The sequence below is a fragment of the Sceloporus undulatus genome, chromosome 2 (genome assembly GCF_019175285.1).
Source record: "Sceloporus undulatus isolate JIND9_A2432 ecotype Alabama chromosome 2, SceUnd_v1.1, whole genome shotgun sequence".
Classification (NCBI taxonomy): domain Eukaryota; kingdom Metazoa; phylum Chordata; class Lepidosauria; order Squamata; family Phrynosomatidae; genus Sceloporus; species Sceloporus undulatus.
This window is the reverse complement of record NC_056523.1, coordinates 168584498-168598361: the sequence shown is the minus strand read 5'-3', so window position 1 is coordinate 168598361 and position 13864 is coordinate 168584498. Positions and strand designations below refer to the sequence as shown.

Genomic DNA, 13864 nt, shown 5'->3' with positions numbered 1-13864 from the left:
CCCACACTCCCCATACCTCCCCACCCCAGGGATGCACTGCTTTGATATGCCACCTCTTGCTGCACTGTAGATCATAATTTAAACACTGCATGTTGATTCACTGAGTGTTATGTTATGTTATGTTATTTAGTGTTGGTGAACAAGACGTATATCTCCATTGGAGATATCCTTTTTTACCTTTTGTGAGCTGCCTTGGGTCCAGTTTGGGAGAAAGGCAGCATATAAATAAAATAAATAAATAATAAAATAAACATGTCCACTGTAGAACTAACACCAGGCCAGTTTAAGACAACTTCAAGCAATTCAAAAATGTGTCATAATAATAATAATAATAATAGGATTTATTTATATGCCGCCCAATCACTGGGAATCCGAGCGGTTTACAACAGAGGGGATAATAGACGGTTCCCTGCCATCTGGCTTACAATCTAAAAAGACACGACACAAAAGGAGAAGGGAATGGTGAGGGGGGAAGGGGATCAGGTCCAGCATTCTTCTCTCCCTCTGAGGCCTGGACCAAGGCAGATGGACTGGAGGGAGGGCTCTTTTTCTTAATCGAGGCCAGGATCGATGGCGTTGGGCATGTCCTCTCACTCCTTCCCAGGCCAGATATATAAGATTATATAGCTTAATGATGCAATCTTGGACATGAGTGCTGAGAAGTAAGCCCCACTTGGTTCAGTGGGTCTTAGGTGGCATCCACACTGCAGAAATAATCTGGTTTGATACCTCTGCAACTGCTATGGAATTCTGGGAATGGTACTTTATTGACTATTCAAATACCAAACTACCATTTTGGAGCCATGACAGTTATAACGGTATCGACTGGACTGTTTCTGCAGTGTGGGTGCAGCCTAAGACCTACTGAAGCAAGTGCGGCTTACTCTTGAATAAGTGTGCACAGGATTCCAGCTAAGGCTATTGGAAAGAAAGATGCAATGAAAATAGGAATATAAATAACAGAAATAAGGAGGGCCGTTACTCCTAGCCATTAGCACCTTGCAGGGGTGAGAATGGTGGGCCAGAGTTTGGGAAAGTTTTCTTTTATCCTACAGCTCCCCAAATGGGGAATTCTGGGAGTTGTATTCCAACAAGTCCCATTTCCAAGCTCTGGGTTCAGGGAAGGGGGTGTGGGAGGCCATTCCTAGACCATCTTCTGACATAGGTTTGAGATGAGGCAAGAAACACCACTTTGGGATTTTTGCAGGTAGGGAGAGGAAAGGGAGATTTGTGACTTAGCCATCACCCTTCTTGGAGCTGCCGGTGTCTAAACGTGGGGAACCATTAGGCAAATGAGCTTTACTCTGAGGTTACCCACAACACTCCACCTCGGAGAGCCCAGAAAATGGGTATCATTTCTGCTTTTCCAGTGGATGTCAGAGAGATGGGGACCTGCTGGCTGGAGTGAAGAGCTGCCTCCCTGACATCACTGCCATGGAGTGCCACCCCCACCTGTCAGCCTAGAGGGGGAAATCCCCACTCATGGCCTTAGTCACCTGTGGCAGCAGCAGCAACACATATAAATATGGATCCTGGTTCCTCAGTCTCCCAGTCTTCCTCCACCACCACCTTCCATCATCATTGGCTCAGCCTGACTCCCTTAGAGATGATGCACAACCTGAGGAACCACTTAGGAAGGTGCCTTCTTGGCCTCCTGTTGCTCTTTGTAGCTTCTAGAGGGATGACATTGCCCAGAGAAACCAACAATGTTTGGCAGCATGGTAAAGATGCTTCATATGAGATCCTCAGGCAGTTGGAGAAGCTGGATATCAGGGAGCCAGAGGTGAGTAAAAACCAAATTTGTTGTCTTCTTCAATGAACACAAGTGGCCCTAGGTTGAAAACAGGCCCATGGGCCCTGGATTAAGGAGAAAAGGGAGAACCCTGGGCTTCTACATCTCCAGAAATGTATCTCTGCTATGCACTTGTAGCAATTCAATGCCACTTTAAATGTCATGGCTCCATCTGATGGAGTGCTGGCATTTGTAGTTGAGGTACCTGGAATTCTCTGTTGGAGAATACCCTAGTTCTCTTCTCAAGGACTATGGCTTCCAAGCAATCCTGAATTTCTAGCTGCATTAGAGAATTAAGCTAATATCACCCACAGTCTCTCTTTTCTTAGGGTACCTTAGTTCCTTCTATGTACCTCCACCAAACTGCAAATCCCATGAGTCCTTCTGATGGAGCCTTGTCAAAAAAGTGGTGCCTGTCATTCAGATATACTTTGGGTCAACCTGTATTTTAAACAAGTTAATTTGTAGGCACAGTACCTCGTGACCCAGCATCTATCAGCAAACTGAGTTGGAGGGCAAGGGCTACAGTATCTCAAGGCTGGAAGACATGCTTTCAATGTACTGGTCTTTGGTATCTTCATTTCTCCTTATTCCTAGAGGCAGCATTGATTATACAGAAATCCAAATTAGAACAGACGCTATTCACAAAATTCATGAATACAGAAATGCATTGCAGAAAGTAATGCATAGTCATGGGAGATGTCCATAATTGTACCACCAAATTGGAGGCATGATGGGCTCAGTATAGATTGGAATTGCAGGTCTGGAGGAATAATGTGTTAGAAAACTCATACTCCCTCCATCAGGGTCCATGAATCCTTGAATCTGTGTATCACAAGTTGGTCCTGAGCCAGATGGGTGAATGGGCTAACTGCAGCTTGAAAAGTTACTTTTTAAAAGTAATTCATTCACATGATTAAGGGTCTTGTAAAAAATAGTTAATTGTTTTGCATTAGCTGTGAAAATAATTAGTTGGAAAAAACTAACTGGCTGCATTTAAAAAATGTTTCTCATTCTTTACAAAGAAACCCTTAAGACTGATGACAGAGCAGTATAAAACTTGAAAACTTCTCCTCAAAATACTTCTAAAAGGTCCTTTAAAAGTAGTTAGAAAAAGAAGATGTCATTCCTACAGGTTGTATTACATTTGAGTCTTCAAGTTACTTTTTGAAATATAACTTTTGTCACATCTTTGCTGCACCTTCACAACACAGTTTTTAAAAAAATTGTTACAGGTAACTGTGTTTTTTACTTCATTACTTTCGAGCTTGAAGGCAGACTTGATATGAAGGGGTTGTTCTGTCTATGAGGAGTGGAGAGAGAAAGCTATTGCACTCACATATTCAGCATGGCGTAGCAATTTGTACTCCGACTCTGGGGACCAGGGTTTGATTCCTGGCTCGGTCATGAAACCCACTGGGTGACCTTGGACAACTTACACTCTCTCAGCCTCAGAGGAAGGCAATGGCAAACGAACTCTGAACAAATCTTGCTAATAAAACCCCACAATATGTTCGCCTCAGGGTCGCCATAAGTAAAAAATTACTTGAAGGCACGCAATAACAAATCCTGCTTGGGGGCCAGTGTGGCGTGCTGGTTTGTGCACTGGACTTTGACTCTGGAGACTAGGGTTTGATTTCCCACTCAGCCATGGAAACCTGCTGGGTGACTTTGGGTGAGTCACGCACTCTTGGCCCTAAAAACCTCTGTGATAGAGTAGCCTTAGGGTCTCCATAAATTGGAAGACACACAACAACAATCCTGCTTGTGAGCTTTCTACACACTCATCCTTCCACATCTGCTGGGTTTAGGGGCACAGGACCCCTGTGAATGTGGAAAAACCACAAATAACAAAAGCACTATGTTTTTAGCTGAGAGAACAACTCTCTAGGAATCCCTAGGTCCTTCAGTGCAATTTTGTGGTCAACATCTGCCAGACATTGTCCATAGAAATGCACTGGAGGAGCTACAGATGTCTAGTGGAGTGTTCTTTCTAGGAATCTCTAGGTGCTTCAGTGCGACTTTTGGTTAAAGCTGACCATAGAATTGTGCTGGAAGATCTAGATATTCCTAGAGAGAACATATTAATAAAATCCATGAATAATCAAATCCACAAAAGTCAAAGCCGCAAATATGGAGGAGCGAGTGTATACTGCTAGCTAGGGCCTTGTGGAAAGTGATCTAGAAAGGCATTGGCCTGGTCCACAAAGGTTCCTTTTTTGGTTCTTATGGATTAAGGAAGTTTGTAGCTCAGTTATTTACTTTTGTTGCTGGTGGTGGGGCATCTTGGTTGAAGAAGTGGGTTTATTTTCTCAATTGCATATGATTATTTCCCCCGTTTTGATATTTGAAGGGATGCCTCTCCTTATCAATGCTTGAGGCAAGACGGGGAGATTCCTCTGTGTCCCACCAATGAGGTCAATATACTGTCTTAAGGACATGGGAAAGGGCCTTCTCAGTTATGGTACCCTAATTCTATAATGCCATTCCCATGAGGCCCAGTTAGCACTGGCTTCTTTTTGGCACCAAATAAGGACATGATTGTTCACTAGGGCTTCTGCAGCCTAACCGATTTGCTGCAAAAAGTTTATGGCCCATATTTTAAAATTGTTTTAACCTTCTTTAATCTGCATTTAACTTGTCAGCTTTTTCAATGTGGTTTTGTCTATTTAAATTGCTTTAAAAAATTAAAATAATTTTATCCAATATCCCAAAAGAAGAAATTGCATACACACACAAATACATAAACATTAATACACAAAAAACAGACACACTGACAAGCACACCCCCCCCATTTCTCTTCCTTCATTAAAAGAAAATGACTTCCCACTTCTCTCAGACTGTATTTTAGATATATTTCTATGTTTCTCCTCTTTCCAATTTAAATAATAATTTATATTCTAAGCATCAAACCCTATAATACTGGTATCCCTCTTTTTTCAAGAACAAAAAAACTCCATTAAAGGACTCTATTTAAATTGCTGTAAATTGTTTTAATCTAATTATAGTTATGTCACTTGTGTGCTCTCCTGAGATTTCATGATATAGGGATAAAATAAATAAAACAACAACAATGATAATCAATAACAATATACCAGAGGCTGGTTGAAGAACAGGATTAGGAAGGTGCCGAAAGTAGAAGGGGCTGCAGGACCAGAGTGGTGTCTAAAGACGTCTGACTAAAAAATTGATGTACAGCGCTGTGTAAACTTACAGCGCTTTATAAATAAAGGTTAATAATAATAATAATAATAGACTTTACAGGAGGGACAGTTACTGAGATGAGTCCTAATGCCGATGCAAAATCCCATTCTTAGACTCTATGGGCTAGTCCAGACAAAGCCATTTGAACAAAGGTCTTCCTGAAATCTGTGGGACACACTATTCGTGGTGACTGCAGTCCTACACAGCCCTGGGAATGAGCTCCACGAAACTCAGTACAATTTACTTCTGAGTAAAAATGTCTTGCATTACAGCCCTATTCTGAATCCAACCCCACATTACCTAATCTGGATTACCAACTATGCACTCACAGTTATCCATTTAGATCTGAATTCCCAATTCAGTCATAATGAGGAACAAGAAAAATCCAAGCATATGAAAAAGTAATAACCATACTGCAATATTTTTCTAAGGAGTTTTTCCCATATTTTTTCATATAAAATCATCTGTTTAAAATGGCAACCAGTTATTCAAATTATCCTCACCACTAATATGAATAAAAATCAACCCATTTTGCATTAAAGAAAGTTCTCCCCCTTCTACTACACACACATTACGTATTTTAAAGTATCATAGTCAATCTTGTTTCTCTTCCATGTGACATGATGTGATGCAATTTCTGATTTTTTCCTCTCTCTATTTAATATTCTAATATTGCAGCATCATTGGCCCTTATGCTTGAGAGGGGGAAAAAAAGCCCCAAAAAAACAACTCTGATGTAATATTGTTCAAGAGTGCAGAGGAGTAATGTATTCAAATTAATTTGCAACTGTGTGATGTTATTGTTGTTAAGGATGAGGTACTACATCAACATTGGTGAACATGTGGCCCTCCAGACATTGTCGGGCTGCATCTCCCATCATCCCTGTTTATATCCCACATTTCTCCCAGTACAGGATCCAATGATATCTTAACAAATTTCTTTCACACATACATAGGCACAACTTTAAAGCTTTGTCATCATTGCAACATTTCATTGGTCCTAAAGATGACATTACCCAAGTTTCCATTTTGGAATTTTCTGATGGACCACATGACTACTATGCTTTTAGTTTATACACAAAATAGCACCAATGCCACTGATGCAACTCTCACTAGACTGTGGGCAACCTATAGCTCAGCCCACCATTTAAAGACCAATGTCCTGTGAATAAATCAGGAAGCCTAGAATGATAAAATCTTAGAATTGGAAGGGACTGCAAGGACCATCTTAGTCCAACTCCTTGCCATGCGGGAATACACAAGTTGTGGCCCAGCAACACCAGAGTGTGGTGGTCAAGATAGCAAATGTTATTAAGGAGAAAGAACACACAACCTAGGAGAGGCTTTTGACTGTGCTTACTGGGAAGGGCAAGGTTCCTTTCTTCTCACTTCGCCTGAGTGAATTGAGTGCAAATTCAGTTTGCAATAACTGTGCATACTTGACTATAAGTGATCTCATATATAAGTCGAGGGCAAGTCTTGGGACCATAATTATGGATTTTGGTATGACTTGTGGATAAATCGAGGATAAAATTTAGAGACATGCAACAAAGGATGTAAAGAACGAAGTTTACTGTTTTCATACAGAAATGTCTTATTCAGATCCTTCTAAACCTGATTCCTCTTGGTACTCTTATAAGGTGAAGCACCAAAGAGGTGCCACCACTGCCATTTTCCCACTGAAGCATTCAAAAAGTCCAGAAGCAGCAATATGGTGGAAAGAGTAGAGGGGGTTGGTGCTTCCTTTAGGTGCTCCCAGGATGAACTAAGCTCTAACCTTTTGTCTTTCTACTCAGAGAAGAAGAGTTAAAATACTGTACACTACTAACATTATCCCGTGGATAAGTCAACCCAGCTTTTTGGGGTCATTTTTTTGACAAAGATTTGTAGACTTCTACATGAGTAAGTACAGTAAGTTGAGGACAAAACGAGAATGCAGGAAAAAGAAACTGGGCATTTAAAAAGCAGCTGAAGAAGTGAGTGACAGAGGAGTAAACTGGACTGTGCCTGCCAAACTGGGACACTTGCAGTGAAATGTGCCATGCCAACCTCAGTTTAAAGATCTCCAAAAAAGGAGCATTTGAGACAATCTATTTCACTGTCAAGCACTTCTTACAGTAAATAAATTCTTCCTAATATTAGGTGGAATTTATTTTCTCGTAATTTGAATCCACTGCTCCATTTCTAAGTCTCTGGGTGACCTTGGGCAAGTCACACTTTCTCAGCCTCAGGGGAAGGCAATGGCAAACTTCCTCTGAACAAATCTTGCCAAGAAAACCCCATGAGAGGTTTGCCTTAGGGTCAGAAATGACTTGAAGGCACAGAACAACAAAAACAGAGCAGTCACACACATTCACTCTATCTTCTACATGACATCACTTCAGATATTTAAATATGGCTATCATATCACCTCTCAGTCTCTTCTTTTCCAGACTAAACATACCCAGTCCCATAAGTCATTCCTCAAAGGGCATGGTCACCCTGTTCTGGACACATTCCAGCTTGACAACTTTGACAAGGTCCACCTAACTGATGTAAATTGGTTTAACAGGACAGAACTGCAATCACATGCAAACAAACACAAATAGGGACCCTCCAAACCAGCTTTGGGGTGAGGATGGGGAAAAGGAGAATGTCAAGCAGAGAAGGAGCAATACGGAAGAGGTTCTTAACTGCTCAGAATTGTCCTGCCTGGCTGCCCATGCATCTCCTTCTTCTCAGGGAACCTTGAGAGTTCTAGTTCTGTCAGCACAAGGGATATATAGATGGACATTAGAGTTCACAGGATTCTTTTGGGATGAGGTGAAGGAAAAAGACACATATTTGGGGTGCAGTGCCTCATTTTGCCCGCCCTTCTCATAGCTGGCGTGTAGCAAGCATAATCCAGTGAGAACAATGCTCCCAAAGACATAAAATGCTGAGAAAAAGCTGAGAAACAGGAGGAAAATACTCTTTAAAAGCAATCCAGACCTGTTAGTCAATGTTTTGGAAAGCAGTCCATTGCTGTTACTTCCTATAATTTGTGCTGTTACCTCTTCATTGCTTTTTGTAAGCTCTCTCTCTCTCTCTCTCTCTCTCTCTGTGTGTGTGTGTGTGTGTGCTGCAGTGTGCAAAGAATCTTAGGGTTTCTAAAACAAAAGTATAAAACTCAGCAGCTAAAATGGAGTCCTAAAATTACAATGGTTTAGTGTGAAAGGTCATCTAGGCTCAACCCAGCCACAATTTTTGGGAGAGGCCAGCAAAAATTGAATGGGAGGCAAGGGGCTTTATGGGTGATTGTAAAAAATGGGAGGTGCTGGTGAATGCATAGAAGACAGAAGGTAAAGAAGAAGAAAAAAGTAAGCATATAGGCTGACAGTTTAATTTTATCAGGATTAGACTGCTTTCCAAGCAAACTAGAAGTACACCTTTCCATTCATTGTATCTGTTACTCCCTAGGTGTTTAACACAACCATCCAGTTTCCCCAGCCAATTGAATGCAGTGACTCCTGTGATCCAGATTCCTTGACCACCACAAATAAGATGGTAATTGTTTTTTTAAATCATCTTTAAAAAGCTATATTGATAATTAATACCACCATCACCACCACCCAGCAAAAAAGCTGAGCAAAATGATGTTGGAGGGGTGGCCCTGCTAGTTGGTTACATGATAAAGCTAACACATTCATTATGGCATATATGTCAATCTTTGAAATGACACAGGGCATTCTGCTAGATGTGTATCTAAAGGTTTTTGTATTGTTGTTGTTGTTTAAATTTGTCCTCAGGCTTCATTAATTTGAGAGTTAACCTACAATCAAGGTTAAGTTTACAAATATTAGTGGTCCACAATCTTTCAGCTTACTTTCAGTTTCAGCAATGCTTCACCCTATGATGTTACCATATCATTTAACTAGGTGGTGTGCCTGGCATTTAAACTAAAATAAAATGACCCTTGATTCTTATTCTGTTTTTCCTAGCACTGCCTGACAAAAATCAGCAAGGGACTTCATGATTATCATAACCTCCTGGTCATGTTTGATGACTCAGAGGTAATGATGACGACGGAACTCCAAAAGGTCCTGAATTCCTTGCTTCAGCTGCCCCTTCTAAAGGTAGGTCTATGGAACAGAAGGGATTTGGCTGGTGGGATCACAAAGTGGTGTAAATCAATGGGCTTTATCACACGGAGGTTTTTACAGCTCTGATCCGATGTGACTGCCGTCCAATGATGTGAATTCATGCGATAACATGATGTATTACCACACATGATTGCTTTCTATGAGGGGTTGTTCCGTGGGGCTTCCACAGTTGAATCCAAAGTGACTCCTCATTTTGGTGAATTCGGTAACAAGCGAATTCACAGAAATTGCTTCCAAGCTCACTTTGATTTCACTCCAAATTGGTCTGGTGTGGAATGCAACTTGGAGCCAAAGGGATAATGAAGGACATAGCAATGGAACAGGCTCTGTGGGACTTAGGCCGAGGCCAGCTGCACAATAAGACAGTGTGGACCACAATGGAGAGTAGACCAATGAAAGACTATCTTGTCCTGCATTAGCTGGAGGTGCAGAATAAACTAAAGGGCAAAACATTTAAATATATATATAAGTATATCAGGGATGGGGAATATGTGGCTGTCCAGATGTTACAACTCCCATAATCCTGGATCACTGGTTATGCTGACTAGGGATAATGGGAACTGAAGTCCATTTATTTGGATTAATCATTTCTGATGTGGCCAGAGCCAGAGCTAAGCTATCTAGAACCAACAGTCCACTTCAGTGCAAGTCATTTCTGCATGTCACCTACCCTCTTGGTTTTCTTCTGTTGTGCTTTTGATTTTCCCTATAGTCTTGCCTCAACCAGGGAAATATTCTACGATGCAACAAAGGCGCTAGGATTTGCAAACTCACACAGAGCATCTAAAAGCTCTTGCCTTGCTACTTAGTTTACTTCAACCACATATCTCTTCCTCAGAACAAGTGTGCATATGATCTATGCAGCCCACTCTAAATGTGAGTTACAGAAAGGCAGGATATAAGTTTAAAATGGAATGGAACAGACATTTTTGCAAGTCTATATTGACTGTTAATGTTGGGTTTTAAGCAGTCAAAACAAAATAAAAATAAAAACCCAATCATAAAGGTCACCAAATCAGCCAGTCCATGTCCAATGGTTAATACCTTAAGCAAATGTAGTTGTGTTGCCTCTTAGAGAAATTCCAAATTCCATATTAATGTACTACAGGTATTTTCTTATTTAGCCCTTGTGACAGACACATACAAAAATGTGTGCAAGCTTGACACTGATTATCAAGGAAGAAGTTTCAAAAACCAAGTTTGAGGGTTATGGGGCATACAAGCAGGAGAACATGACTTGTTGCATGATGAAATTAGGGAGGAGAGATCTGCAGACATTTGAATTAAGTGGTAGCTGGTGATGTAATGGTTTAATAAATAAATAATAAATAAAACTTTTATTTATATGCCGCCCTTCCTCCGATCAGGGCGGCTCACAACATATTAAAAATACAAACTGTTACAATAATAAAAACAAACACATTAAAAACAAACCAATAGTAAAAGCCCCAAAGCCCAACCTCTTGGCCACGAAAGAGGAGGGAGGCCCACAGGATATTTACTCGGGGAATGCCTGCTGGAATAGGAAGGTTTTAAGGTCCTTCCTAAATTGGGCCAGGGTGGTGGACGAGCGGAGCTCTGTGGGCAGTGCATTCCAAAGGGCTGGGGCAGCTATGGAGAATGTCCTCCGAGTGGTGGAGACTAATCTAGCCCCAGGCACCTTCAGTAGCTGCTGCCCGGAAGTTCTGAGGGTGCGAGGCGGAATGTATGGGGAGAGGCGGTCCTGTAGGTATCCTGGGCCCAAGCCATTTAGGGCTTTATAGGTAATTACCAACACCTTATATTGAGCTCGGAAGCGAATGGGCAGCCAATGGAGATCTTTTAGTACTGGTGTTATATGGCTGGTCCTGGGAGCGCCAGTGACCAGCCGGGCTGCCATGTTTTGCACCAATTGCAGCTTCCGAGTTTGGTATAAGGGTTGCCCCATGTAGAGTACGTTGCAGAAATCCAGTCTCGAAGTTACCAGAGCATGTACAACAGTTTTAGGTCCCTCTGGGCCAGGTATGGGCGCAGCTGGCGAATCAGCCGAAGCTGATAACAAGTGCTCTTGACCGTCGCATTCACCTGAGCAGTCAAGTGAAGCGACGAGTCAAGAAGCACCCCCAGACTGCGCACGGAGTCCTTCACAGGGAGCGTGACCCCGTTCAGGACAGGTGGAACCACCGCCATTCCTGGACCAGGGGAACCTATCACTAGTACCTCCGTTTTCTCTGGATTCAATTTGAGTCGGTTTTCCCTCATCCAGCCCATTACTGACTCCAGACAGGCCACGAGAGGAGAGACACCATCCCCAGTCACTGCATCAGTCGGAGACATAGAGAAGATGATTTGGGTGTCATCAGCGTACTGATAACCCCGCGCCCCATGTCTCCGGATGATCTCTCCCAGCGGTTTCATGTAAATGTTAAATAGCATGGGAGACAGAATGGCCCCTTGAGGGACCCCAGTTTTGAGGGGCCTCTCATCGGAGCACACGTCTCCCAGCTGCACCATCTGGGACCTCCCGGAGAGGTAGGAACGGAACCACTGGAGCGCAGTGCCCCCGATCCCCACCTCCGCGAGACGCCCCAGAAGGATACCATGGTCTATGGTATCGAAAGCCGCTGAGATGTCCAAGAGTACCAACAGGGACACGCTTCCCCTGTCGATGCCCAGACGGAGATCATCGACCAAGGCGACCATGGCCGTCTCAACCCCATAACCCGCCCGAAAGCCAGTTTGAAATGGGTCCAGATAATCCGTTTCATCCAAGACCGCCTGAAGCTGGATCGCAACCGCCCTCTCGATCACCTTTCCCAAAAATGGTAGCAGCGAAACAGGCCGATAATTATTATGTACCAGGGGGTCAAGGGAGGGCTTTTTTAGGATCGGTCTTACTATGGCCAATTTAAGATCCGATGGAAATCGCCCATCCCTTAAAGATGTATTAATTATCCGGCGTAACAAGGATGTTACCGCCGGGCCCCCCTGGGCCGCTAACCACGAGGGACAGGGATCAAGAGAGCAGGTCGTTTTCCGAACACTTCCGAGGATCTTGTCCACATCCTCGGTACTCACCGACTCAAATTGATCCAGTTTAACATAGTCCACGGAGGCTCTGGGCACTTCTACCCTAGGTTCTGCGATAATGTCGGCATTCAGACCTTCGCTTATACGAGAGGTTTTATCTGCAAAAAAGTCGTTAAACGAGTCACAGCAGGCCTTAGAAGGTGCAAGGATCTGGTTCGGGGCGGGAGGGAGCTGAGTTAGCTCCCTGACCACCCTGAACAACTCTGCCGGACGCGACTCAGCGGACGCAATACGAGCACCATAGAACGAGTTCTTTGTTGCTCGTATTGCCTCTCTGTAGTCCTCTAACAGTTGGTCTAGGAGAGCCTTGTCGTCTAAGCAAAGGTGTTTCCGCCAACGGTACTCTAGCCGTCGCAGAACCCGCTTCCTCGCCCGGAGGTCTTCCGTATACCAGGGCTTACGTTTGGAAGCAGGCCTGAGAGGGCGCTTGGGAGCGATCCTGTGTATAGCCCTAAAAAGGCCGGTATTCCAGATACCGGTGAGGGCATCAACAGAGTCGCCGTCATTTCCAACCGTGAGCCCCTCTAAGGCTTCTTGGAACCTCTCGGGTTCCATCAGCCTTCGAGGGTGGACCATCCTAACTGGTCCACCACCCCCGGGGGGGATCTGGGTAGAGGCCTTGATTTTCACTTCTACCAGGAAATGATCCGTCCATGACAGGGGGGAAACATTGACTATTTCCACCCACTGATTCTCCGCATCCGTACAGAAGACCAAATCGAGAGTATTACCCGCGCAATGCGTAGGACCCTGTATCAGCTGGGACAGGCCCATGGCCGCCATGGTATCCATGAATTCCCGAGCCGCACTGGATGGAACATGGCTGGCCGTGAGGGAGATGTTGAAGTCACCCAGGACAAGAAGCCTGGGCGTCTCCAACATCAGCTCAGCGACCAGCTGTGTCAGCTCGTTAAGGGAGTCCGCTAATGCACGGGGTGGCCGATACACTAACAGAATCCCTAGACTGTCCCTAGCCTTTAGGGTCAGGTAAATACACTCGATATAGGAGGTCTGTCGGATGTGGTTCCTGGTGAGAGACACGGTGTTCCTATGTACCAAGGCCACACACCCCCCGCCCACCTAACCTGCGCTGGTCCTTCACCGAAAACCCAGCAGGCAGGGCCTGAACCCACACAGCATCCCCTTCAGGCCCCAGCCAGGTCTCGGTAATGCAAGCCAGGTCACACTTAGAGTCCTCCAGTAGATCCTGGAGGATGTGGGTCTTATTGTTAACCGACCTGGCATTGCACAGGAGCAGCGACAGGGTTTGTGGCACGGTTGGAGTGACCCTCAGGTCCATCAGGTTGGGAGGGGGACAGGAAGGCGAGATAGATATGATGCATCGATCACGCCTTCCCCTGGAACGGAAGTCCCTTCTCCCACCACCATACCTCCCCCTGCCCCACACAACCTCAATCGGAGCTCCGCCCGCCAAGGTGTTATCCCCGGCCCAGGCATCCCCCGCATCCCTATCCTCCCCCCACCCCTCTATGGCTACTAAAGGAGCAGAGGTTAGCCACTACAGGCATCCTCTGCTCCCAGGGCCAATCTAAGCCTCCCACAGCAATAACCCTGCGCAGTTGCGCAGGTACGCAGCAGCGGGGTGCTCCTTAGTCCGTGGGCGGCACTCCCGGGGCGGTGCGCAGATACGCACCTCCGAAACCCCGGGAGGAGGCCA

The 13864-nt window shown here is 44.4% G+C and overlaps 1 protein-coding gene across 1 annotated transcript in view; it reads left to right on the top strand.

Moving 5' to 3' along the window:
* Window positions 1-1606: 1606 nt before the first annotated feature.
* Window positions 1607-13864, top strand: part of LOC121920449 (interleukin-23 subunit alpha-like) — a 14339-nt gene continuing 2081 nt past the window's right edge. Inside the window, exons 1-3 of the mRNA XM_042447589.1 lie at window positions 1607-1783; window positions 8435-8521; window positions 8956-9090. Coding sequence (XP_042303523.1) covers window positions 1607-1783; window positions 8435-8521; window positions 8956-9090 — 399 coding nt within the window. The remainder of the gene's footprint in view (window positions 1784-8434; window positions 8522-8955; window positions 9091-13864) is intronic.